Here is a 22,076-nt window from a genome sequence, read left to right on the forward strand (position 1 = left end):
TTGGTTTTAATTTGAACCTGACCGCGTATATATTCGACAATCTTATTAGATTATAAAATAGAGTACTTAACCATTCATGTGCATTAAAATGATCAGAAATGCTATTTTTTTTATTTTTATTATTATTATTTTTTCTGCGCAACGTCAACACGACGACTGCTGCGTTCCGGAAACGTGCTCCACCAATCCCGTCGCAGCATTCGTGTCACGTGATCTTCGAAATCAGCCTGGCCACTAAATTTGAAATGTAGAAACAGATCGCAAGTTCCAGTTATTTATTGTGAACTGTCAACACTACGATTAATAAATATAACCCAACAGCTCTATCAAACAAACAGTAAGTGTTTTAGGTGGTATTAAATATTTATAGTGTTTTAAGATCAAATTAGAATACAACCGCTCCATGACTTGTATTACGTTTATGTGTTGGTTATTAGACTAAAATGCTCTTTTTATTGAGTATAGTTAGCTTAATTTCGAGTATTTTGAGTTGGGTTAAAAGTACTTGTTGATGTCTCAAATGTGTAATATAAAAACGGAACCACATTAAGTGTAAACTGATGTTAGCAGGACTTTGTTTGTTTTCCTGGCTGAAGATGGCATCTCACACTCACCGTGGTAATCATCTTTTTATTTAATTACATTATCTCTAAACTACCTTTACAAAAAGTACTTCAGTAGTACAATGGTATAGTGATACTAGCAGATTGTAATGCAGTGGTTAACCATGGTAAAAACACTAATATGGTTCATGTCCAAAAGACCAACAACAGTATTGTTTTTTTGGAAGTCTGATTTGGCATATTTAAACATACTTTAATATATTAATTTCATCAGTGTTTTTCTTTGAATTAATTAGTGTCTTTTTACTTCTAGATTTTGTTTCACTGGCTGAGGAGAAATTTGACTTTGATGTTTCATTGTCACCTGCAAGGTTTGTTTTCAGTGTTCAATATGTTCAAGGCAGTGAACATACTAAATTAAAAACATTTTTGTTGAATAACTAAACTTGAAATACAAAAAATTAACTGAAATGACAATGCATGCTTTATTTTACTAAAACTATAATAGAAATCAAGCTAAATAGAACAGAAAACAAAACTAATAAAAATGACAAAAGCGCATAATATTACTAAGACTTGACTTTGATATGATGAACAGATTTAATTTGGTTAAATGGTTTGGTTTGGAATGACATGAGAATGAGTAGATTATGAAAGAATTAAAATTTTAGGCTGAGTATTCCTTTAATGTGTGATATAATGAAAATGTTTTTAATATTTTATGATGATCATGTGGAAATGCTTTCTAATAGCTCTAAAGGGGAGTACGATGTTGAGGATGAGGTTTTTGTGGGTCCGATCCCGATCAGTCATAAAGAGAAATGCATTTCTCATGGAGTGGAGATTCACGGGACGGACAGTATAAGCAGCGGCCCGTCTCTGGGAGAAGAGCCCAGCTGGAGTCCACTTACAGGAGAGAAGTTTGATGAAATCTGCAAAGAAGCTCAGCTACTCGCCAGCCACCTCGAGCAAACCGTCACAGATTCTGTATCTGAGAGCAGCATCGTCTCCTCGAGCCAAGCCGAGGAGACGGAGACGTTTGAGGAGGACTCGACAGCCAAACTGAACATGTTTACCAAGCCAGCTGATGTTCTGAGTCCCATCAAAAGAGAGACCTTTCTTGTGCAGGACAGCCCGATGAAGCAGCTTCCACCTGCCATTAAGAAGCGTATGCTGAAGGCTAACGGGACAGCCGGGTTTGGCAAGCCACTTCTCAGTACATCGAGTCCAGTCAGGCCCACTGTGACACAGTCTAAGATGGCTAATAGAGGCAAAGCCCTTGTGGCTAGTAGTGGGGTGTTACCCAGCAAAGCCACAGCACAAGGGAACTCTCGACTTTCCTCCAGCACAAAACTGCCACCGGCTGCTAAAACTAGGCTTCCTCCTCCCAGCAATGTATGAGAAATTCCCTCTATTTATTTATATAATTGTTAGTGCTTAACATTAAGATTTACTTTGAATGTATCTATGTTTTTCAGGGTACTTTTGGGCTAAAGCGCAGTCCCAGCAGTAGAAACACTAGTAGAGCTGGTTCTTCTGAAGACCTTCTGTCCGATAACACCAGTGTTGCTTCTGATGTCAGTGATTCCTCCTTTAACACTAGTTTACCAGGAAGAAGCAGTATTCCGGCCCGGAGCAAGGTAATAGGAGCTGCCACTGTTGTATCTTATTTTCTTCAAGAACTTTTGATTTACGAAAATAACTGTTGATATATACTGTTATAACTCTTGATAATACAAAAATGCAGTAAAAACAGTAATATTGTGAAATATTACAATTGAGAAAAAACTTTTTCTGATATATTATAAAATGTATTTTATTCCTGTGATGCAAAGCTGAATTTTCAGCAGTCATTATTCCAGTTTTCAGTTTCACATGATCCTTCAGAAGTCATTTCAATTGACTGATTTGGTACTAAAGAAACATTTATTATTATTATATAATAATAAAAAATTAATAATTTATTTGAAAACTTTAAATCTTTTGATCAATTTAAGACATTCTTGTTGAATAAAATTAATTATTTTATTAATTACTGACCCCAAACTGTAGTGTAGGTTGTTATTAAAATGTACAGTAGGATTTTGTCATTTAGTGTAATTTACTACCAAAATAAGAGGATGTACAATATTGTTAATTGATTGATATTATCTTAAAAACTTATATATATATTTATTTTAACATTTTTCTATATCATTCAGACAGAATTACGAGGTCCATCTGGTCTTAAAGCTCCTTCACTTCAGAACTCAAGAGTTGTAGACAGGAGGAGAAACACTTCATCCTCTTCCTCATCTGTGTCCAGCATCAACTCTATCTCTCCAGGAAGTAAAGGTGACCTTTCAGACCTTTGGCATCATAAAATGCTACTTATATTTCATATTTAATACCAGTAATATTTTAATAGCCTTGAAATTTTAGTCTTTAACAAATTTCAAAATGAATATCCGTTTTTCATTTTGTACCTTACATATATTTTTTTTCAAAAGATCTATTATTAGTTGTTTACAAGATCATAAATATGTATTTAAAAAGTTAAATGGTGTTGATTTAGATTTTATTTTGACTTTAAAATGTGTGTGATGTACCTCATAGCTTCTTGGGTATCTTCTGCCATCTGCTGGTAATGTTAACATATCTCAACTCCTCTCACCAGCCAAACTCAATTCCTCCCTGAACTCCAGCACTAACAGCATCGGCGCTCGTTCACACAGCAGCGTGAGCAGGATGCCAAGCTCTGGTCGCAAATCCTCTGTTGTCACCAGAAACCCAGAGCCCCCTGTCAGCAGACGGACCTCCATCTCTACACAGGGGAGGAGGGCGTCTGAACTCCTTCCCAGACCTGTTAAAGCTACACCCCTTAAGAAAACAGGTCCATTACTGCCTCCACAGCTTCAGACCCCTGCGAAAAATACAGTTGAAAAGACCACCTCTACATCCAGCATCCCTGCATCTGCTGCTAAGATGGGAAGTGCTCTCAGAGGAAACCCCAAACTCAAGGTCGCAGTGGTGCCAACACCCACAAACTCCCTGAAGAGAGTTCACAAATCAGAGGGTGAGAAAAACAGTCATGTTAATGAATAGGAACCACTAGGATGAGTGTCTCTAAATCTGTCAAGAAAAAATATACATAGTTAGCATATGGAAAATGAAGCCTCTAAAGATGTTTTGCTTTGAGATTGATTTTTTTTTTCATGATAAAGACATTTTTGTAAACAATTGATCTTTATCATAATAAAAGAAACTTATATAAACTAAGGAAAAATATTTTTAAAAGAAAAAATGTAGAAAAATGAAAACAGTTGTCTAAACTGTCGTCATTTTTATTTCGTTCTTAATACCTCTGTGATGAATTCTTAATTATTTTACTTATGTAATACAGTATTTAAAATTAATGTTTTATACACTTAGTTACGTTAATACTTAAATTACAATTACATGTCATATATAGCATAATATTTATGTTTTTTATTTCTATATTTAGCATAATTATTGTAACATTATTTTAAATATCGTATGGTAGTATTTGTTGCAACACCTTATTTATTCTAATTTGAATGACTACTACAATAATAAAAAAAATAAAAGAAATAAACAATAATTTCATGAAAATAATCTCATGATTAAAAAAATTGTCTAAATGGTTCCATAAAGAGGAATAACTTTTTAAAGCTGACTTGAACGCACTTCTTTTATTTTAATTTTGGAGTGAAATATGATTTAGATTTTTATATATATATATATATATTATATATTAGATTTAATATATTTATATATAAATCTAATATATATATTTATTTATATATATATTATATTTTAGATTTAACCAGGACGTTACTGCATTAAGCCATATTAACTTTTATCGATTTTATAGTATCCTCCTCGCCTGACATCCCTCGTATCATGAAGCCAAAGAAGTTATTGACTGCATGCAGTGTGGAGAGGTAATATTGTAATATATTCTCATAACTTTTCATTTCTTTCGAAGGATTCTCTTAATTTTGACATGTCTTTGCAGTATTCCTGATCATCTAGTCGGTCCTCCATTGGGCCTCCTGACGCCCTCAGCTATGGGCAGCAAACTGCGGAGACCATCAGCTCTTCCCACCCCAGTCAACCGCCGTATCTCTGGCATCCCTTCACTCACTCCCAAGAGTGTGTCACGTCTGAGTAAACCTTCCCAGGTCACAGACCGCTCCTTGAGCTCCAGCCAAGCGGCCACTCATTCAAGGTGGTACTTTTGGCCCTTAAACCGCATCTTAATCTAAACCTAAATCTCTGTTATTCCACAGCTTGTCACAATCTCTTTATGTGTATAAAGTCAAGCTTTGCTTTTACAGCCCTGAAAACATGAAGGAAAGTGAGAGTCAGGAAGAAAAGCAAACTTCAGTGTCCAATGAGGAGACCTGCCCTCCAGCTGACCTCCAACCCTGCTCCCTGGTCTTTAATATGGAGATTGAGCCTGAGGAACCTCCTGCCTGTGAGCCAGCAGTTGTGGAGAATCCCTCTGAGCCACCTTCATGTGCTCCAGAGCCTCCTCAAGTTGGCATCAAACCCCCAGCACTTCCAAGCTCAGTGGACACCCAAAAATACCTGCAGAACTCAGAGAAAAAGGAAGCTAAAGAGGTGAAATAAACTATTTTAATTGATTTTTTATTCCCATGTGTTACAAGAAAGCTGAAAATGTTACAATTGTAGGTTTTGCTTGTGGACGCACCTGCACCAGCACCTCAGCCATCAGAAAAGCTGCTAATTGATCTCTCCAATACCCCAGACCTGATCAAGACTTCCTCTGGAAAGCCTTGGGGAGGACAGGTGACGATATTATATATATATATATATATATAAAAGCTCTACCATTCAAAAGTCTCCAATGCTCACCAAGGCTGCATTTATTTGATCAAAAATACAGGAAAAACGAAAATATTGTAAAATATTGCATTTTAATTTATTTTAATGTTATTAATTTCAGCAGTCATTACAGTCTTCACACAATCCTTCAGAAATCATTCTAAAATGCTTATTTAATGCTCAAGAAACATTAGTTATTATCAGTATTGAACAGTTGTGCAGATTTATATTTTTTGCAAACCATGATACATGTTTTTTCAGGATCTATAGATGAAGGAAGTTAAAAAACAGCACTTATTTGAAATATACAAATATGTTAGAACATTATAAATCACATTTAATCAATCTAATGTGTCCTAAGTGAATATAAATAGTAAAATCTTTTTTAAAATTTTTGACCTCCAACTTTTAAATGGGTAGTGTGCATTCTTATATTGTTTTTATTCTTCAGGTACTTAATGTTTATTTAAATTAATTTGTGCTTGCTGACTTCTTTTCCTCTAGTTAATTGATCTGAGCTCCCCTCTAATAAAGTGGAGTCCAGAGGACAAGAAAGAAAATGATGAGAATGCGGCTCCACTGATCGACTTGTCTTTTTAGAGGACCTGCAAAATTCGCTGTGAGCTGTGGCAAGAAAAAAAATAACTGGAGCATTTCATACTGTTTATTACTGTTGAAATGAATTTAAGAGGGAGCATGGATGCTGCTGTGCTTTAATAGCCTTTGTTTTTATTTGTGTTGTCTGTCTTACATGATTGTATGTAATTATGGTGATCTGCAGTATTTTAGAAATCAAAGTTGTTGTATTTCCCCCAGAAGGTACAAATAAATGTTAAATTCACAACGTCTGCCATTGCTTTTGTTTTTTGGTCACATTTCAGTAAATTTATCTCGCACACACATCCTCCCATACGGTAGGGGCGGTATACATGCACTGTTTTCAGACTTAGCATCTGAAGCATAGAAGAAGACGGCGCCAATAGAGCGGCATGTTCATTTACCAAATTCAATGTTTACTTAGAATTCTAAATTAAAAATGCAGTTTGCGTCATAATTTACCTTGATACATTTGTACATCTCAGCTTGTGATGTAAAAATGTCAACGCTTGTCTTGGACAACGGTGCGTACTTCGCTAAAATCGGGTACAGTAATGAGAAAGTCAGGTACAGTGTTTTTATTATTGTTTAAAACACATTCTGTTATGTGATTTAAGGTCGTTATATTGAGCAATACACTGATTTATTATTATTTTCATTAGTGTTATCCCAAATTGCCAATTCCGTTCGAAGACCTCCAGACTGAAAACGTTCACTGCTAATCAGCTGGATGAAATCAAAGACCCGTCTGGACTCTTCTACATCCTTCCGTTTCAAAAGGTATGGTCTTGATATGAATTATAAACTTCTCTGCAAGCTATGTAAAGCGAATTGTGTCCTAGGTTATCTCTTCTGCATCTATATCAGGGGTATCTTGTAAACTGGGATGTGCAACGCAAAGTCTGGGATCATCTGTTTGGAAAAGAGATGTTTAAGGTAACTTACTTGAATGATTACAAACATACGTTTTCTGTTTCATAAATGTGCAATATGAGATATTGAGTCTGTGCACAATATGTTTGCAGGTGGACTTTGCAGATACCAACATTGTGATAACAGAACCGTACTTCAACTTCAGCTCAATTCAAGAATCCATGAATGAGATTTTATTTGAAGAATATCAGTTCCAGTCAGCACTCAGAATTAATTGTAAGTTTATTGTTTGAAAATTAGTTTCGAACACTACCAGATGATTCTATAAATCTGATGAAATGTCATTTTTCAGCTGGATCCTTGAGTGCTCATCGATACTTCCATGAGAATAACTCTGAGCTGTGTTGTATTGTGGTGGACAGCGGCTTCTCCTTCACGCACATTGTTCCTTATTGCAGAGGAAGAAAGATGAAAGAGGGCATTTGCAGGTGAGTGCTAATTAGCCTAATATAATTCTATACGCACTGAAGATCTTTTTATGAATCTCTTTGCACTTCCTAGGGTAAATGTAGGAGGAAAACTGCTCACCAACCATTTGAAGGAGATCATTTCATACAGGTACGCTTTGCTCCTATTTTAATAAGTAAATTATTTGTCAGTTATAGTAGATTGCTCCTTGAGCTTGTCACAATTTTGTATTAAAGGCAGCTGCATGTGATGGATGAGACTTATGTGATCAATCAGGTCAAGGAAGATGTGTGTTATGTGTCACAAGATTTCTTCAAGGACATGGAGATTGCACAGTAAGTTTGGATAAACTGGATTGCTGTGCATATATACTGTAAATATACATACATGCATCTAAACACAAAATAAATACTTTTATTCAGCCAAGATGCATTAAACTGGTCAAAATTGGCAGTAAAAACATTTATCATTTTACAAAACATTTGTATTTCAAATAAATGCTGTTCTTTTGAACTTTGTATTCATCAAAGAGTTCTGAAAAACATGCATCACAGTTTCCAGTAAAATATTAAGCAGCAGAACTGTTTTCAACATTGATATTAAGAAATGTTTCTTGAACTGCATATTAGAATGATATCTGAAGGACCATATGACACTGAAGATTGGAGTAATGTCTGCTAAAAACAATCACCTTTGCCATCACAGGAATAAATGACATTTTATAATATATTCAAATAAAAACACTTATTTTAAATTGTAATAATATTTCACAATATTACTGTTTTAGTGTATTTTTGAGCAAATAAATGCAGCCTTGTTTAACAAGTTAACTTTTGTTTTGTTCTTAATCTAAGTATAATTAATTCTGGTGATTTCACAGATTGAAAGGAGAAGATAATACAGTTATGAGAGACTATGTGCTGCCGGATTTCAGCTCTATCAAAAAGGGATTTTGCAAGGTAATCAATTGTATAACAGTTTGTAAATGCTGCACCCTATTCTTGTGACTCTCAGAATTATATCATGGTTTGATAATGGCGTAATATGCTTTCGTACTTATCCAGCAATTTTTATTCTTTATGTGCTGTAGCCTAGAGAGGAGATGAATTTTACTGGCAAATATAAATCTGGGGAGCAGATTTTGCGGCTCACCAATGAGAGGTTTGCAGTACCAGAGATGCTCTTTCATCCCTCTGACATTGGCATTCAGGAGATGGGCATACCTGAGGCTTTGGTCTACTCCATTAACAACATGCCGGAAGGTAGGTTGCATCTCATTTGATGTATGTGAAGTTTAAAATGTTAATGCATTAAAAGTACTCCAATATAAGGCTCTTTTTATGTCCAGAGATGCAGCCCCACTTCTACAAGAACATTGTTCTTACTGGCGGTAACACCTTGTTCCCTGGATACAGAGATCGGGTTTACAAAGAAGTCCGGGCACTCGCTCCTGTAGAATATGACGTTTCTGTCGTTCTGCCCCAAAAGTATGTTTTGAAAGAATGATTGACATTTAATATGTTTTTAACAATCTAGACTGAATATTTGTCTTTTGTTTTCAGTCCTATTTGTTACCCATGGGAAGGAGGAAAGTTATTGGCCGAAAACCCTGACTTTGAAGAGATGGTGGTCACACGAGAGGATTATGAGGAAAATGGACACTATGTATGCGAGGAGAAGTTTGATATTTGACCCGCACTGTCATTTTGCACAGAAAATTTGAACCCTGTATGTGTTGAATGAAAACTAAGCTGTACATTGGCATACTGTACAATACACTCAATATTACTCAAGTCAACATACCTTTTGACTTTAAATGTCATCCTTTTGTTTTCCTCCTTTTTTTTTAAATAACTTTTTGTAAATATATAAAATAATGTGAACTGGAGAAATAAAACTACTGTTTTTACTGGGGTTTTGTGTGTGTGTGTTTGTGTGTTTTTTATACTTGTTCTGAATCCAATTAATTAAATGATAAATAATTTAAGTTAAATAATTGATTAGCCTCTTTGGTCATTAATATGCAGCACGTGATCAGCTCACGCGGTGAGTCTCGCGCTCAAAAAAAAACAGCGGGAAACCGCTTCAGAGGCGCGATTTCAAACCGTCGGTCAAAAGTTGTTGGTTCTTGTTCTTAAATTACGATATTTGACCATTTCTCTATATACTTGAAAGTGAATAACATAGTGAAAGTCATTACATTTCGGATAGTTTTCTAGACTCGTGATTGGCCTCTCTATCCTCAGGTAAGTTAACCTACAGATGATTCCGTCCAGAACAAATAACCTTACCATAAAAGAAGAATATTTCTTTATGAAAGTATATATTTTATTTTTTTTAGCTTTTTTTCTGAATAAAAGACACATGGTATCTGGTTTCAATAATTTTTACACGTGTTTTAATTATTTAAAAATAATCTGAACGAAATCATGAGACTGATAAATTGTTGCTGTTTATATTTAAATAGACCAGACTGCAGCGAAACACTCATACAGCGAGATGGCAGCTTCCGGGAGAAAACAGAACAAGAAGCCCAAACACGCTGACGGCTCCACAGACCTGAATGCCTTTGACTTCGACACTCTGGAGGAAAAGAAAGGAAGTTTGTCCGACGATGATACCAGAGATGGTGCGTCTGTGTATTTTATCATGCCCATTACAAAAACGCATATTTGTTTGTACCATAGTAAAGTGATGGCATTAGAGACCATACCATGATATTTACATGGTATTCCAAGGTAATTAGAAATATGAATTTATTAACAGGGTGCTTAAAAATATTGAAGAATTATAGTGGAATTACATAAGTATATATCATTTGCAAATGATTATTTAATAATAATAGTCTATATAACAAGTGATGTAGCTGTGAGCTTGTTTGTATATTGTTCTCATTTTGTTACATTACATTAGAAATCGAAATTGTTTTTGTTGTGATTTGTTTTTTTTTAATTCTGTGTTTTTATTGTTGTGATTTTTTTTTAAATGACTATTTCACTTCCTTTTATGTAAAGCACTTTTTTGCTATATAAATAAACTTGCCTTGCCTAGAAACTCCAATCATTGACAAGCTGACCAAGAAAAGATCTGCAGATACGTTTGAAGATGATGATCTTAACGCAGGTGTGGGGTAAGTACTGAAATATATACTCCTGGCTGAATTTATGAAGTACTTTCTCTGAAAATAAAAATCATTTGTTGTCCTTTATTTCAGGAATGAGGTTCAATCTATGCTGGAAAGATTTGGTGGTAAGTGAAGTTCACCACTGACGCTTCAATAATAATATTAGCCCATGTTTATGAATAAATGTTTGCTAAATGAATATAACCGGCTTTGAAATACTGTTTGATACTCATAAACAATGACTGAATGGCTGTTTAGCGGACATCAGCAAGGCCATGCAGACCAAAAAGAAACGCTTGGAGGTTCTCACCAAAAACTCCTTAAAGGGCAGCACTCAGAAACTGGAGCAAATGTGGAAAACTCAGCAGAATCAGAGGTGAATGAATGCACCGTATGGAAAATGACACGTTTTTCCTTTGATGTTCAAACACATAAACATTTTATATTCTTTGCAGGCAGAAACTGACACAAGATTATTCTCAGCAAGTTGTCTCTGTGCTTCAGCAGTGGGAGACCGGCGTTCAGAAATCTGAGGAGCAGGAGGAGAAGTTGAATGTAAGTGACGGGCGTAGAAAAATGTAGTGAAAAGTTGTAAAAGTTGAAACATGTCATTTTGGGCCATGGCATCACACTAAGGGAGAGGAAATATTATAAGGATTAAGGGTCTCGTGAAAAATATAATGCAGCTTTTCAGGATATCTAGCAGCCATTTAAAGATATTTGATGTAAACGTCTCACATTTTGCCTTTGAACTCCCTAATTTCTGTTTTCACAGAATTTGTTTCGCCAGCAGCAGAAGCTCTTCCAGCAGGCGAGGGTTGTGCAAAACCAGAAAATGAAAACCATCAAAGACCTGTATGAGCAGTTTGTCAAGGTCACAGATGCCGTCACCACTTTAATGATTTGAAATTGAAGCGAGACCTTTTTTTCATCATTTGGCTGACCAACTTTAATTTGTGTGCAGAACATGGAGGAGATGGAGAAAAGCCATGAAGCCTTCCTGCAGGGCACCCAGATGGAGCTGAGAAAGGAGATGGCCCTGCTGCAGAAGAAGATAATGATGGACACGGTGAGTGCTTCAACAAAAAGAGTTCACACAGTTTAGACTCTGGATGTTACAAATAGCCTTTCAGTGTGAAATGTGACGTATGCTGCATTTTCAAGACAGGTTTGGGTTAGTTATTGGAGCCCATTTATGATAAAGTGAAGGAATTTCCGTAAATAGTTCTGAAAACAATTTTACACAAATTGCATATTCAGATCAATGTATGAATTGATGTAAGAATTGATTTATGATAATTGCGCATTTATTTTTACAGCAACAACAGGAGATGGCCACTGTTCGGAAGTCCCTCCAATCCATGCTGTTCTGAAAACATCTTTGTGTTCTCACGTCAACACTGAAGAAGACTTAACCTTATGTTCTAAAAGGAAGGTTTCTTTAATTAAAAAAAGAATGTAGAAGTTGTCTCTGTATTTTTATTCTCCATCAGTTTGTCCATTTTAATCCATAAATGTATAATAATAATAATATGTAAATAATTGTATTCCTGTGTCAAGATTAAAGATCCCATAAATAAATTTTTTTTTTGTGTGTTAAAATATGTCGTTGACCGTTTGGCAGGGACATACCAAAGGTCTGTTGTTGTTGTTGTTGTTATTATTTTGCATTCATTTAGTTTTTCTGTACTTTTGCTTGCTAGTTAATAGCGGATGGCATTAGAGGATGGGATTTAATCAATATAGAGAGCATTTGATCGGACAAAAACCTGTGTAGTACAAGATGGGTCATCAATATTTTTTATAACTTTTCCCAGAAAAGACAGATTGTATATTTAAAAGAAAAAAATAAGCCTTTAAGTCTGAGATTTTTTCTTTTAAATTAGTATTTTTTTAGAAGGCTCCTATGTTAGGTTTCAGTAATTTCACTTTAATGGCAAAGAAAAGGTTACTAATCAGTTATTGAATGCCTTATTTTCAAAAATGTCCAATGATATTTTTATAGGAGCCTGATAAAAATCATTTGAAAAAAATTTCAGACGGATTTAGAGTTTTTTTTGCATCTCTCTCTCTCTCTCTCTCTCTCTCTATATATATATATATATATATATATATATGACTTTAAAAACAAAGTATAAATAAAAAACCTTTGACAGAAGTAAACAAGGCTATTTCTTCACGTGAGAGTAAATAAAAATATGAAATGTCAGGGTCCTTTAAATGCAAACCTAACGATTCTTGTGCCGGAAGTGGCGTAACCGGAAGACAAACCGAAAGTTCTATGGCGGTGTTTTCCATTGTGACTTCGCTATTCGCTGATGCGGTATCCAAGCGAAGATTTTTGCTTTTCGCTGTGGTATGTTTCGTATAGATGGTGAGTAAAGTTAGCCTATTTCAGTTCCACAATAAAAACACTGAGTTTTTGTAAACTATGACCATTTAGGCGATCTTAATATAATGTGGCTTGCTAACCGTTCACCGACGTCTTCGTTTAAACGTCGAATCCAACCGATCAGTTTCACACCTCAGTACTGTTGTTATCTCAAACTTACGCGGAGGATCGCTAATAACATTAACATTGTTTCACTAGCAAAAACTGTGCGTTTTAACATCAATAAGATATGAAGTATAAAATATTTACATTTAAAGGGAGCGTAATTATGCAGCCTCACCGTCTTAATGCGTTTAAAGAGGCCGTTATGTATCTTCCTGCATTGTTTTTTCCTGTTCCCAGACTCATCTGCACACAACGTATCAGCTATAGCCAAAGTATATTCTCATAAAGCCATAATCGAAGAGATGGATGACATCCAGGAGAGCTCAGAGCCCGGCAGTCCTCTGTACAGTCCCTGTTTGGAGCCAGACACACCAGGTTCCCTGAATAATGCCTGTCTGTTGAATGACAGTGACCCCCTGTTTGAAGACCGTGGACACTTTCATGAATTCTCTTCCACTTTTGTTCCCGAAACCCCTAGGTACCATTTCTTTTGTAAATATTCATATGAATTATTTGAGTTTTTGCTTTGTAGTAGACCAGTGGTTCCCAACCACGTTCCTGGAGGCCCACACAACACTGCACATTTTGCATCTCTCCTTTGTCTGACGCATCCAATTCAGGTCTTGGAGTCTCTACTAATGAGCTGATGATCTATGGGGAAGTCGTGGCCTAATGGTTAGAGAGTCGGACTTGTAATCCGAAGGTTGCGGGTTCGAGTCTCCGGCCGGCAGGAATTGTAGGTGGGGGGAGTGAAAGTACAGCGCTCTCTCCACCCTCAATACCCCGACTGAGGTGCCCTTGAGCATGGCACCGAACCCCCAACTGCTCCCCGGGCGCTGCAGCATAAATCCGGGTGTATGTTCACGGTGTGTGTGTGTTCACTGCTGTGTGTGTGCACGTTGGATGGGTTAAATGCAGAGCACGAATTCCGAGTATGGGTCACCATACTTGGCTGAATGTCACTTCACTCACTCATCTGAATCAGGTGTGTTTGATTAAGGTGACATGGAAAACATGCAGTGTTTGGGCGTCCAGGAACGTGGTTGGGAACCACTGTATTCATAATAATGAGCAATGACAAGAATTTGTCCTCACTTTACAGCCCCCTGACTCACAGAAGAAAACGGCATTCCCAGAAAGATGTGGTAAGAGACAAAGGGCAGAGTGGCATAAAATAATACAACTCTATTTCTGTATTATGCATACAGTATTAGCCATATACACTCACCTAAAGGATTATAAGGAACACCATACTAATACTGGGTTTGACCCCCTTTCGCCTTCAGAACTGCCTTAATTCTACGTGGCATTGATTCAACAAGGTGCTGAAAGCATTCTTTAGAAATGTTGGCCCATATTGATAGGATAGCATCTTGCAGTTGATGGAGATTTGTGGGATGCACATCCAGGGCACGAAGCTCCCGTTCCACCACATCCCAAAAATGCTCTATTGGGTTGAGATCTGGTGACTGTGGGGGCCATTTTAGTACAGTGAACTCATTGTCATGTTCAAGAAACCAATTTGAAATGATTTGAGCTTTGTGACATGGTGCATTATCCTGCTGGAAGTAGCCATCAGAGGATGGGTACATGGCAGTCATAAAGGGATGGACATGGTCAGAAACAATGCTCAGGTAGGCCGTGGCATTTAAACGATGCCCAATTGGCACTAAGGGGCCTAAAGTGTGCCAAGAAAACATCCCCCACACCATTACACCACCACCACCAGCCTGCACAGTGGTAACAAGGCATGATGGATCCATGTTCTCATTCTGTTTACGCCAAATTCTGACTCTACCATCTGAATGTCTCAACAGAAATCGAGACTCATCAGACCAGGCAACATTTTTCCAGTCTTCAACCGTCCAATTTTGGTGAGCTCATGCAAATTGTAGCCTCTTTTTCCTATTTGTAGTGGAGATGAGTGGTACCCGGTGGGGTCTTCTGCTGTTGTAGCCCATCCGCCTCAAGGTTGTGCGTGTTGTGGCTTCACAAATGCTTTGCTGCATACCTCGGTTGTAACGAGTGATTATTTCAGTCAAAGTTGCTCTTCTATCAGCTTGAATCAGTCGGCCCATTCTCCTCTGACCTCTAGCATCAACAAGGCATTTTCGCCCACAGGACTGCCGCATACTGGATGTTTTTCCCTTTTCACACCATTCTTTGTAAACATTCTTTGTAAAAAAAATGGTTGTGCGTGAAAATCCCAGTAACTGAGCAGATTGTGAAATACTCAGACCGGCCGTCTGGCACCAACAACCATGCCACGCTCAAAATTGCTTAAATCACCTTTCTTTCCCATTCTGACATTCAGTTTGGAGTTCAGCAGATTGTCTTGACCAGGACCACACCCCTAAATGCATTGAAGCAACTGCCATGTGATTGGTTGATTAGATAATTGCATTAATGAGAAATTTAACTGGTGTTCCTAATAATCCTTTAGGTGAGTGTATGTATGGGTAGTTGACAAATAATTAAAAATAATCACACAGTTTCACAATTAAAAAAGCAAAATGATAATTGCATGTATTATATAAAAATACAAATTGCAATAAAAGAATGCAAAAGAACAAATTTGTTATGTAAAATACAAAACCATAAAGATGCAAAATAATAATTTTATGTTTTATTTAAAACATAATTAGTTGTTTATTAATGAAATAATATTTTACAATTATAAATGCAAAATAACAATTTTATTATATTTAAATGCAAAATAATCATTTGTATTATTATTTTTCATTATTTTATTCCTAATTACACATGTAATATGTAAACAATGTAATGACTGCAATCTGAAATTATGTAATTAGTAGTACATATTGCAGTATACTTTTTTTTTTTTCAATTAGTAGACAGTATGCTAACTGCACTCCATAGTATGCCTATTTTAGAAGATATTCAGTCTTTTTGGAATTGTATTCATAAATGTTTTTATGCTTGGTTTAGGCAACATCATCCTGTACAGATAGAGGAAAATGGGACAGACGTGAACACATTCCAGGTTACCTCAGCACCACTCCAAGCTCCCAGAGAACAATGAAGCGGCGCAGGCTGGAGGACTCAAGTGCAAGCATGCTGTGTGAACACACTACCGTTACACCGAGAGCACATGGATTTGTAACGGCCTCGTCTCTTTTACCATCTGATTTTACATGGTTGGAGTCTCCACGTCCAACAACCTCCTCTGCTTCTCATGTTTCTGCATTTTCCAAGCCCTCGTCCTCAGCTGGGTCTTCCACGCCTGCACTGGATCAAACTAGTCATCCAGCATATTTAAATGAGCTGCTAGTAATGGGTCACCCCTCTAAGCAAAAGACACTAAACACCAGCAATGGAAGGGAACAGAGGTCCAAAAAGACCATTTATAGCAAGACCAAATCTAAAGCCTCTAAAAGTACATCAGCACATTCTTCTTTACACGCTATAGAGCATGAAGCTTCACTGCTGGAAGCAGGTATGGATAACCAGGATCCACGAGTATATAGAAGTAGTTAATGAAAATGTACACACCTTCAGACCAGCCAAGGTCTAGATGAGTGAGTTTGTTCATCTGAACAGATTTGGAGAAATTTAGCATTCCATCACTTGCTAACCAATGGATCCTCTGCAGTGAATGGGTGCCGTCAGAATTAGTCCAAACAGCTAATTAAAACATCACGGTAATCCATCTTGTAAAGTTAATATCTGCGTATTTGTAATAAACAAATCCATCATTAAAGTTTTCATTTTAAACTGTCGGTTTTCACTTAGCTTTTAACTTTAAACCGTCATTTACGGCTAACTTACGACTGCTATCGATAAAATTTCTCCAAATCTGTTCTGATGAAGAAACAAGTTCATCTGCATCTTGGATGGCCTGAGAGTGAGTACATTTTTGGGTGAACGATGTCTTTAAATGTCAGAAGGATATTGCTCAATGTCTTTTCTATAATTGTTTTTTTTTTTTGCTTTTTTTTTTTTTTATAGCAAAGAGAATGCAAGAACCGGCCAGTTCACTTGTATGTCCGATACCAGAAGATATTGTCATCATAGAGGATGACGTTGATGATGTTGCGGTGGAGAGCATGGTTCGTTCAGTCCAGATGACTGAGGATGAAGCCTATGCCAGAAGCCTTCAGGTATGAAGCTTCACTCTCCTGATCCTTATCGAGAAACAATAGAGAAGTGACTAACTCTGATATGCTGGTGTTTGCAGGAACAGTTTGATATGGAAGAGCGAATGGAGCGGCAGAGGCTACAGAACAGATCGCCAAGCAGAAACAACCACAACCACATGGTCAGTTTGGGGCTTGGCTTTATTTGCATTGCTGTTTTTCTTTGGAGCACTGATTGATGGTGTAGTGATCATACTCAAACAAAACTTGATGGTTACTTGCAGGTTGATCCGTATGTTGGCTTGGGCTGGATTTCTCCTTGGGCCTCAATGATCAACTCTGCATCTTTCTCACACAGACCCTCTGAGCTTTCAGAGCTGCAGCAGGTCATCCTTGGAGAGCAACCCCGTAAGTCACCATACATGAGCCAATCTCTGTCTTGATGATTTAATTTGAGCAGGTTTTAAAATCATATTAGTATTAATTATGTGTATGAAATATTAATTATAATAAATATTAATTGGTTTGTAGATATTGTTTATCATTATAATATGCTATATATGTATATATACATTTTTAAAAGAATACTAGATATTATACAACATATTCTATAGTATAATTGAAATTACAATATGTAATTTTTATATATTATAAAATAATAATAATACATTTTATTTGTAGTGCGCCTTACACTCAAGGCACTACAACATGGTAAAAAACATAACAATAAAATAGAAATATAACACATTACTCCAAATCACAATAAATCACCAAAAAAAAAGAAAATATATATATATTATATAATAAAGAAGTATTTTATGCTCACCAAGACTGTATATATTTAATCAAAAGCTATAATATTGTGAAATATTATTTAAAATTATATTTTAATATGTAAATAATTAATGTGATGGAAAAGCTGAATTTTCAGCAGCCATTACTCCAGTCAATAGTGTAAGGTGATCCTTTCAAGAACCATGTCTTATTATTAATATGGTAGCACTTTATTTTAGTGCTGTTACGCATGTGCATACTATGTACTTATTATAGTAATTACAATAACTAGGTACTAACCCTGAACTTACCCCTAAACCTAACCCTACCACACATACTTACCTTATATTACCAGTATTTTCTTAGGTAGGTACACTGTAAGTACATGGAAGTACACGTACTGTAAAATAAAGTGCAACCATTAATATTGAAAACAGTTCTGCTGCTCATTATTTTTTGTGAAAACTGAAATGTTGTGAAATGAAAATGAAATGTATTGAAATTTGAATTGTTCTGTCATTGTGTATGTAAGCGAGACCAAAGACCAATTTTCAGCCAAGGCTGAACAATAAAGTAACTACAGTTGCATGCGAAAGTTTGGGAACCCCTTGCAGAATTTGTGAAAATGTGAATAATTTTAACTAAATGAGAGAGATCATACAAAATGCATGTTATTTTTATTTAGTGCTGTCCTGAGTAAGATATTTTCAATAAAAGATGTTTACATATAGTCCACAAGACAAAAAAAATAGCTGAAATTATTAAAATAACCACATTCAAAAGTTTGGGAACCCTTGGTTCTTAATACTGTGTGTGGTTACCTGGATGATCTACGATGATTTGTGATGGTTGTTCATGAGTCCCTTGTTTGTTGTGAACAGTTAAACTGAGCACTGTTCTTCAGAAAAATCCTCCAGGTCCTGCAGAATCTTCAGTTTTCCAGCATCTTTTGCATAATTGAACCCTTTCCAGCAGTAACTGTATGATTTTGAGATCCACCTTTTCATGCTGAGGATGATTGAGGGACTCAAACACAACAATTAAAAAAGGTTCAAACATCCACTGATGCTCCTGAAGGAAACACGATGCATTAAGAGCAGGGGGTGAAAACTTTTGAATTTGAAGATCAAGGTAAATTGTACTTCATTTGTCTTCCGTGAAACATGCAAGTAGCTTCTGTTGCTTCCGAAGGGCAGAACTAAATGGAAAAAAAAAATTATTTCTACAAAATAAGAAAAATTTGGACATATTCATTCTGTTCAAAAGTTTTCACCCCCGGCTCTTAATGCATCGTGTTTCCTTCTGGAGCATCAGTGAATGTTTGAACCTTTTTTAATTGTTGTGTTTGAGTCCCTCAATCATCCTCAGAGTGAAAAGGAAAACTGAAGATTCTGCAGGACCTGGAGGATTTTTCTGAAGAACAGTGCTCAGTTTAACTGTTCAGAACAAACAAGGGACTCATGAACAACCATCACAAAACAAAAACACAGTCGTAGATCATCCAGGTAACCACACACAGTATTAAGAACCAAGGGTTCCCAAACTTTTGAATGTGGTTATTTTAATAATTTCAGATATTTTTTTGTCTTGTGGACTATATGTAAACATCTTTTATCGAAAATATATTACTCAGGACAGTACTAAATAAAAAATAACATGCATTTTGTATGATCTCTCTTATTTTGTTAAAATTATTCACATTTTCACAGATTCTGCAAGGGTTTCCCAAACTTTCGCATGCAACTGTAACTAAATATTTTTTCTGGATGCTTGGCATAAAAAAAGCATTTATTTGAAATAAAAAGTCCTTTCTAACTATTAGAGATGCACCGATTGCAATTTTCTTGGCCGATTCCGATTTTTGCCGATTCCGATTTTCTTTCTAAGAACTATAATTGGCAGCATATACAAACAAAAATATATGCAAATTTCAACAAAAAATTATTTACATAATAAAATAAATTATTAATCATTACAATTCCCCCAATCTGGACTAATTTACAGTTTTTCTCTCACTTAAACAACTCTCAAAATAAAGTACTCTGTGACTGGAAAAAGGAAGAAATGGTTAACTTAAAATGAGTTGCTTTATGTAACAAAACAGATGTCATTTCCCACTGTTTATAAATGGTCATTTCTCTCCCCTAACCTTATTAAATGTCAGCTTTCACATCAAATTCTTACTTTGTTTCAGTTCATTCAGTTAGCATAATAAGAAACTGTAGAGTTGTTACCATTCAAATGAAATGAATATTAACAAACTCTCTTTCCACTGCTGAGGAAATAGAAGCTGCATCTGAAGTGGTATTAGATGTATTTACACAGACCGTTTGATGAAGCTGAGGTGCCATAAATGCATTTACACTGCAAAATTTCAAATGCATAAATAATTTTATAAGATTAATGTTTTACATATTTTTATACAAATAAATGTTGAAAAAATGCAATGATACTTTTAAATATGACTAAACCACCAGTAGATGGCGGCAAATGTCTGTTTTAATGAGGGAGTCATTTATTCATTCATTCAAACGGCTGATTCATTCAGATACGAGGCAATTGACTGTCCTTATGAATGGGTCACTGAATCATTGACTCGATTCGTTCAAAAACGTGGATTCATTCAGTAACGAAACACCGCTGTGTGTTGCTCGGAGACTATTGTATAAAATCAGTGTCACATTGCAATCGGGGTGATATTGTTATTCGGGGAAACATCATGGCCGGCTAATGTTGCTTACCTAAATCATATATTGTAAATTTTTTTTTTTTTTTTCTACCGCAATATGCATCTATAAATTTCTGTGAGTTACTTTGTGTGTGCTGTCTCTCTCACACACTCACTCAGGCTGTGCAAGCCTCATCTGGCACAACATAAATACATTATCAGTCGCTGTTTACACGGAATGCAATTAAAATTAGAATCATTCTCACGCAAAACTACGTGTTTACACGCGACTGTGAGTGTGCACGTGGCTGTGACGCCACTGGCAATAAAAGGATCGGCAAGACGTGAGACTGACCGGCCGGTCATGCGAAAAATCGTCCGAGTCCGATCACTCAATCGGTGCATCTCTACTAACTATATAAACGTCTTTGTCACGTTTGCATCCTTGCTTGAATACAAGTATTCATTTATTTAAAAAAAAAAAAAAACCTATACTGCATTAAAAAAAAAAACCTTACTTTAGAAAAATACTTTTTTCATATTTTGATCGAACAGGCAGACAACAGGGCCGCCGTCAAACCGGCAGAACTCGCAATTCCCGTCGCAGACAAGCTTCTCACTTGCAGATGGACATGTTTGATGACAGCCAGGGAAATAATTATGAGGTTTGAATTATGCTAATACACAGAAATCAAATTCTTGTCTACATTTATAAAATGTTGTCTTATCTCTGATCTCTTATCTCTGTTGTCTTATCTCTGATTTTGTTGCTTTGTCAGGCTCTCTTAGCATTCGAGGAGCAACAAGGTGCTGTAGTAGCCAAGAACACTCTGACAAAGGCCGAGATCGAACGGCTACCCATAAAAACGTACGATCCCGCACACGGCGAAGGAAAGACAGAGTAAGTCACAGAACTGGATGCAGCATAAAAGATTTCCCATAATGCAATAGTTTAATCATACTCTCTTTACAGTTGCCAGATCTGTTTCAGTGAATACAAAGCTGGTGAACGACTCAGGATCCTTCCATGTCTCCACGATTACCACGTCAAATGCATCGACCGCTGGCTAAAGGTCTAGCTTGTTCTAACAACATAATCCCATAATTCAGTTGCTTTTTACTAATCGTTTTCTGCGTTTGTTACAGGAGAACGCCACATGTCCCATCTGCAGAGCGGATATATCAGAGTGTGGTGGTTTTTCTTGAGCACACAACTTCAGGAATCAGTATCTACCTCACAGCTGGTTATGTTACACCATTTGACTTTTAAACAGTCTTACTTTGATTGTTATTAAATGCTTTTTAAATGCAAAATATTGTCTGATGTTTGAGCCAGCATAAAGCACTGCCATGCGCTGTTATATTTAGAAAGATCCTTCTAAAATATATCAGACACCACTGTATCACCAGTGGCAACAAAACTGGTAGCAATAGCGGAACTTTTTTTTTTGTTTGTTTGTTTCGTTTTTAAATTTCAAATAAAATCACTTTATATATATATATATATATATATATATATATATATATATATATATATATATATATATATACCCCCCCTTTTTAT

The 22,076-nt window shown here is 36.1% G+C and overlaps 4 protein-coding genes across 8 annotated transcripts; all 4 read left to right on the forward strand.

Annotated features, from left to right (window-relative positions):
* The first annotated feature begins 217 nt into the window (after window positions 1-217).
* Window positions 218-6,262, forward strand: LOC306868226 (G2 and S phase-expressed protein 1-like). Of its 3 annotated transcripts, none has more exons than XM_079414310.1 (12): window positions 218-337; window positions 568-618; window positions 877-934; window positions 1,316-1,958; window positions 2,042-2,203; window positions 2,765-2,897; window positions 3,220-3,618; window positions 4,438-4,507; window positions 4,582-4,794; window positions 4,904-5,189; window positions 5,262-5,378; window positions 5,919-6,262. In XM_079414310.1, the coding sequence occupies exons 2-12, from the start codon at window positions 597-599 to the stop codon at window positions 6,012-6,014; spliced, it is 2,199 nt and encodes a 732-aa protein (XP_079270436.1). In that variant the 5' UTR covers window positions 218-337; window positions 568-596; the 3' UTR covers window positions 6,015-6,262. The 3 variants fall into 3 exon arrangements, 2 of the variants coding, with proteins under 2 accessions (XP_079270436.1, XP_079270435.1); XR_013784091.1 differs by having other exon boundaries at window positions 225-337; window positions 5,290-5,378; window positions 5,919-6,256; XM_079414309.1 differs by having other exon boundaries at window positions 225-337; window positions 571-618.
* An 85-nt stretch (window positions 6,263-6,347) lies between these two features.
* LOC306868228 (actin-related protein 6) lies at window positions 6,348-9,266 on the forward strand. Of its 2 annotated transcripts, XM_079414313.1 has the most exons (12): window positions 6,357-6,401; window positions 6,497-6,578; window positions 6,674-6,791; window positions 6,879-6,947; window positions 7,037-7,160; window positions 7,237-7,372; window positions 7,446-7,502; window positions 7,589-7,687; window positions 8,233-8,311; window positions 8,443-8,614; window positions 8,701-8,839; window positions 8,915-9,266. In XM_079414313.1, the coding sequence occupies exons 2-12, from the start codon at window positions 6,511-6,513 to the stop codon at window positions 9,042-9,044; spliced, it is 1,191 nt and encodes a 396-aa protein (XP_079270439.1). In that variant the 5' UTR covers window positions 6,357-6,401; window positions 6,497-6,510; the 3' UTR covers window positions 9,045-9,266. The 2 variants fall into 2 exon arrangements, with proteins under 2 accessions (XP_079270438.1, XP_079270439.1); XM_079414312.1 differs by having other exon boundaries at window positions 6,348-6,578.
* A 114-nt stretch (window positions 9,267-9,380) lies between these two features.
* Window positions 9,381-12,631, forward strand: LOC306868230 (synaptonemal complex protein 3-like). Of its 2 annotated transcripts, none has more exons than XM_079414315.1 (9): window positions 9,381-9,598; window positions 9,820-9,981; window positions 10,404-10,482; window positions 10,567-10,601; window positions 10,735-10,852; window positions 10,932-11,031; window positions 11,252-11,350; window positions 11,441-11,545; window positions 11,796-12,631. In XM_079414315.1, the coding sequence occupies exons 2-9, from the start codon at window positions 9,852-9,854 to the stop codon at window positions 11,847-11,849; spliced, it is 720 nt and encodes a 239-aa protein (XP_079270441.1). In that variant the 5' UTR covers window positions 9,381-9,598; window positions 9,820-9,851; the 3' UTR covers window positions 11,850-12,631. The 2 variants fall into 2 exon arrangements, with proteins under 2 accessions (XP_079270441.1, XP_079270442.1); XM_079414316.1 differs by having other exon boundaries at window positions 9,427-9,598; window positions 11,252-11,331.
* An 85-nt stretch (window positions 12,632-12,716) lies between these two features.
* Window positions 12,717-22,070, forward strand: LOC306868231 (uncharacterized protein). The gene is made up of 11 exons (XM_079414317.1): window positions 12,717-12,850; window positions 13,211-13,451; window positions 14,076-14,118; window positions 15,923-16,430; window positions 16,943-17,094; window positions 17,172-17,252; window positions 17,355-17,478; window positions 21,068-21,177; window positions 21,292-21,413; window positions 21,486-21,585; window positions 21,659-22,070. The coding sequence occupies exons 1-11, from the start codon at window positions 12,835-12,837 to the stop codon at window positions 21,716-21,718; spliced, it is 1,557 nt and encodes a 518-aa protein (XP_079270443.1). The 5' UTR covers window positions 12,717-12,834; the 3' UTR covers window positions 21,719-22,070.
* Window positions 22,071-22,076: the final 6 nt, after the last annotated feature.

Source organism: Barbus barbus (assembly GCF_936440315.1).
Source record: "Barbus barbus genome assembly, chromosome: 50".
NCBI classification, from domain to species: domain Eukaryota; kingdom Metazoa; phylum Chordata; class Actinopteri; order Cypriniformes; family Cyprinidae; genus Barbus; species Barbus barbus.

Excerpts from the sequence above, each read along its gene's own strand:
- LOC306868226 (XM_079414310.1), top strand. The coding sequence starts at position 597 with ATGGCATCTCACACTCACCGTG. Across the intron at positions 619-876 it reads GGCATCTCACACTCACCGTG|ATTTTGTTTCACTGGCTGAG; the intron begins GTAATCATCTTT and ends TTTTACTTCTAG. Across the intron at positions 4,508-4,581 it reads ACTGCATGCAGTGTGGAGAG|TATTCCTGATCATCTAGTCG; the intron begins GTAATATTGTAA and ends ATGTCTTTGCAG.
- LOC306868228 (XM_079414312.1), top strand. The coding sequence starts at position 6,511 with ATGTCAACGCTTGTCTTGGACAACGGTGCGTACTTCGCTAAAATCGGG. Across the intron at positions 6,579-6,673 it reads TACAGTAATGAGAAAGTCAG|TGTTATCCCAAATTGCCAAT; the intron begins GTACAGTGTTTT and ends TATTTTCATTAG. Across the intron at positions 8,840-8,914 it reads TCTGTCGTTCTGCCCCAAAA|TCCTATTTGTTACCCATGGG; the intron begins GTATGTTTTGAA and ends TTTTGTTTTCAG.
- LOC306868230 (XM_079414315.1), top strand. The coding sequence starts at position 9,852 with ATGGCAGCTTCCGGGAGAAAACAGAACAAGAAGCCCAAACACGCTGAC. Across the intron at positions 9,982-10,403 it reads CGACGATGATACCAGAGATG|AAACTCCAATCATTGACAAG; the intron begins GTGCGTCTGTGT and ends TGCCTTGCCTAG. Across the intron at positions 11,546-11,795 it reads AGAAGATAATGATGGACACG|CAACAACAGGAGATGGCCAC; the intron begins GTGAGTGCTTCA and ends TTATTTTTACAG.
- LOC306868231 (XM_079414317.1), top strand. Across the intron at positions 16,431-16,942 it reads AGCTTCACTGCTGGAAGCAG|CAAAGAGAATGCAAGAACCG; the intron begins GTATGGATAACC and ends TTTTTTTTATAG. Across the intron at positions 17,253-17,354 it reads GAAACAACCACAACCACATG|GTTGATCCGTATGTTGGCTT; the intron begins GTCAGTTTGGGG and ends GGTTACTTGCAG.